At 68.7% G+C, this 1,227-nt stretch overlaps 1 protein-coding gene across 1 annotated transcript in view; it reads right to left on the bottom strand.

Moving 5' to 3' along the window:
• Positions 1-384: 384 nt before the first annotated feature.
• Positions 385-1,227, bottom strand: part of AKAP17A (A-kinase anchoring protein 17A) — a 4,721-nt gene continuing 3,878 nt past the window's right edge. Inside the window, exon 3 of the mRNA XM_029930981.1 lies at positions 385-450. Coding sequence (XP_029786841.1) covers positions 385-450 — 66 coding nt within the window. The remainder of the gene's footprint in view (positions 451-1,227) is intronic.

The following is a 1,227-nucleotide window of genomic DNA, read 5'->3' as shown; positions in this document are numbered from 1 at the left end:
CAAGACCTGGTGAGCACCGGCTGTGACCCCCCCCCAGGACCTTATGAGCACTGGACTGTGACCCCCCAGGACCCAGTGAGCAGTGGCTATGACTCCCCAAGACCCGGGGAGCACTAGCTGTGACCCCCCAGGACCCGGGGAGCACTGGCTGTGACTCCCAAGACCCGGGGTCCCTGAGGGTGGACCCGCTGACAGAACTCCTGTGACGTCTCCAGAGAACACGTATCTGGAGACCCGGCTGCCCTTGAAGACAAACACAGACAACGCACAGCTCCGATGGCCGGTGCTGGCCGGACTTGGGGGTCCCCACAATGAGGTCCCAACACCAAGCAGGAGACGGAGAGCCGCACAGGCCACGTCAGCAAGGCCACAGGTGGGGCGGTCTCACGTGCACTGGGGCGTCCGCGTGAGTCCAGAACCCAGGAAGGTGGTAAGAACGTCACAGGCACCCTGGGCGGGAGCACAGGCGGCACATGGCCCGGCGCGGAGGGCGCAGGCCCGTGCGGGTCCCTCCTCAGGTGCACACGTGCACCAGGGAACAGGGGACGGGGACGCACAAGGTCCCCTGGCCCCTCACCACGCGGACAGAAGCCGGGACCTCACAGTGTGCCGTGGGAACACATCCGGGCCACCGCTCCCACTGCGGGCAGTGCACAGGGCTCCCTGGCACCCGTGTCCAGGCTCCACCAGGTCCAAAGCCACGCGCTCGTCACCTCCTCGGACAGGACACCGCCGGCCCGCTCCAGACCCGCGTGAACGCCAGCCACCCCCACGCAGGCGCACCGGGGACCCGGGGACGGCGGCCGGCACGCTCGGGGAGGCTCCTCCCCGGTGGGCACCTCGTGTCCAAGCATCCGCGACCACAGAGGCGGCGCCACCCGCTGTCTGGGGTCCCTCTGTCCTCACCCTGCGTCTGTCCCGGCACACAGGAGGCTGGGCTCCAGGCCCAGCGCCCACTTCCTCCCACAGCCATGGTCCATGGCACGCCTTCTTAGAACTTTCTATTGTTTTCTAAAACGCTGTGGGCAACTCTGCGAGGTTAGCGGAGAGCTCGAAGAGAAGCGTGCGCATGCGCAGGGAGGCGTGCGCGCAGCGCGCGGGGCGGCTGTGTGCCAGGCCGGGTAGGCGAGAACAGGCGTGCACGCGCGCAGCTCTGGGGGGCTGGGGCACTAGTGGCCAGGGTCTCGCGGGGCCCCAGGGCGCGGCCGCAGCTCCGCCCTGTCGTTG

This window comes from Suricata suricatta, chromosome X (genome assembly GCF_006229205.1).
Source record: "Suricata suricatta isolate VVHF042 chromosome X, meerkat_22Aug2017_6uvM2_HiC, whole genome shotgun sequence".
Lineage (NCBI taxonomy): Eukaryota > Metazoa > Chordata > Mammalia > Carnivora > Herpestidae > Suricata > Suricata suricatta.
This window is presented reverse-complemented; position numbering and strand designations above follow the sequence as displayed.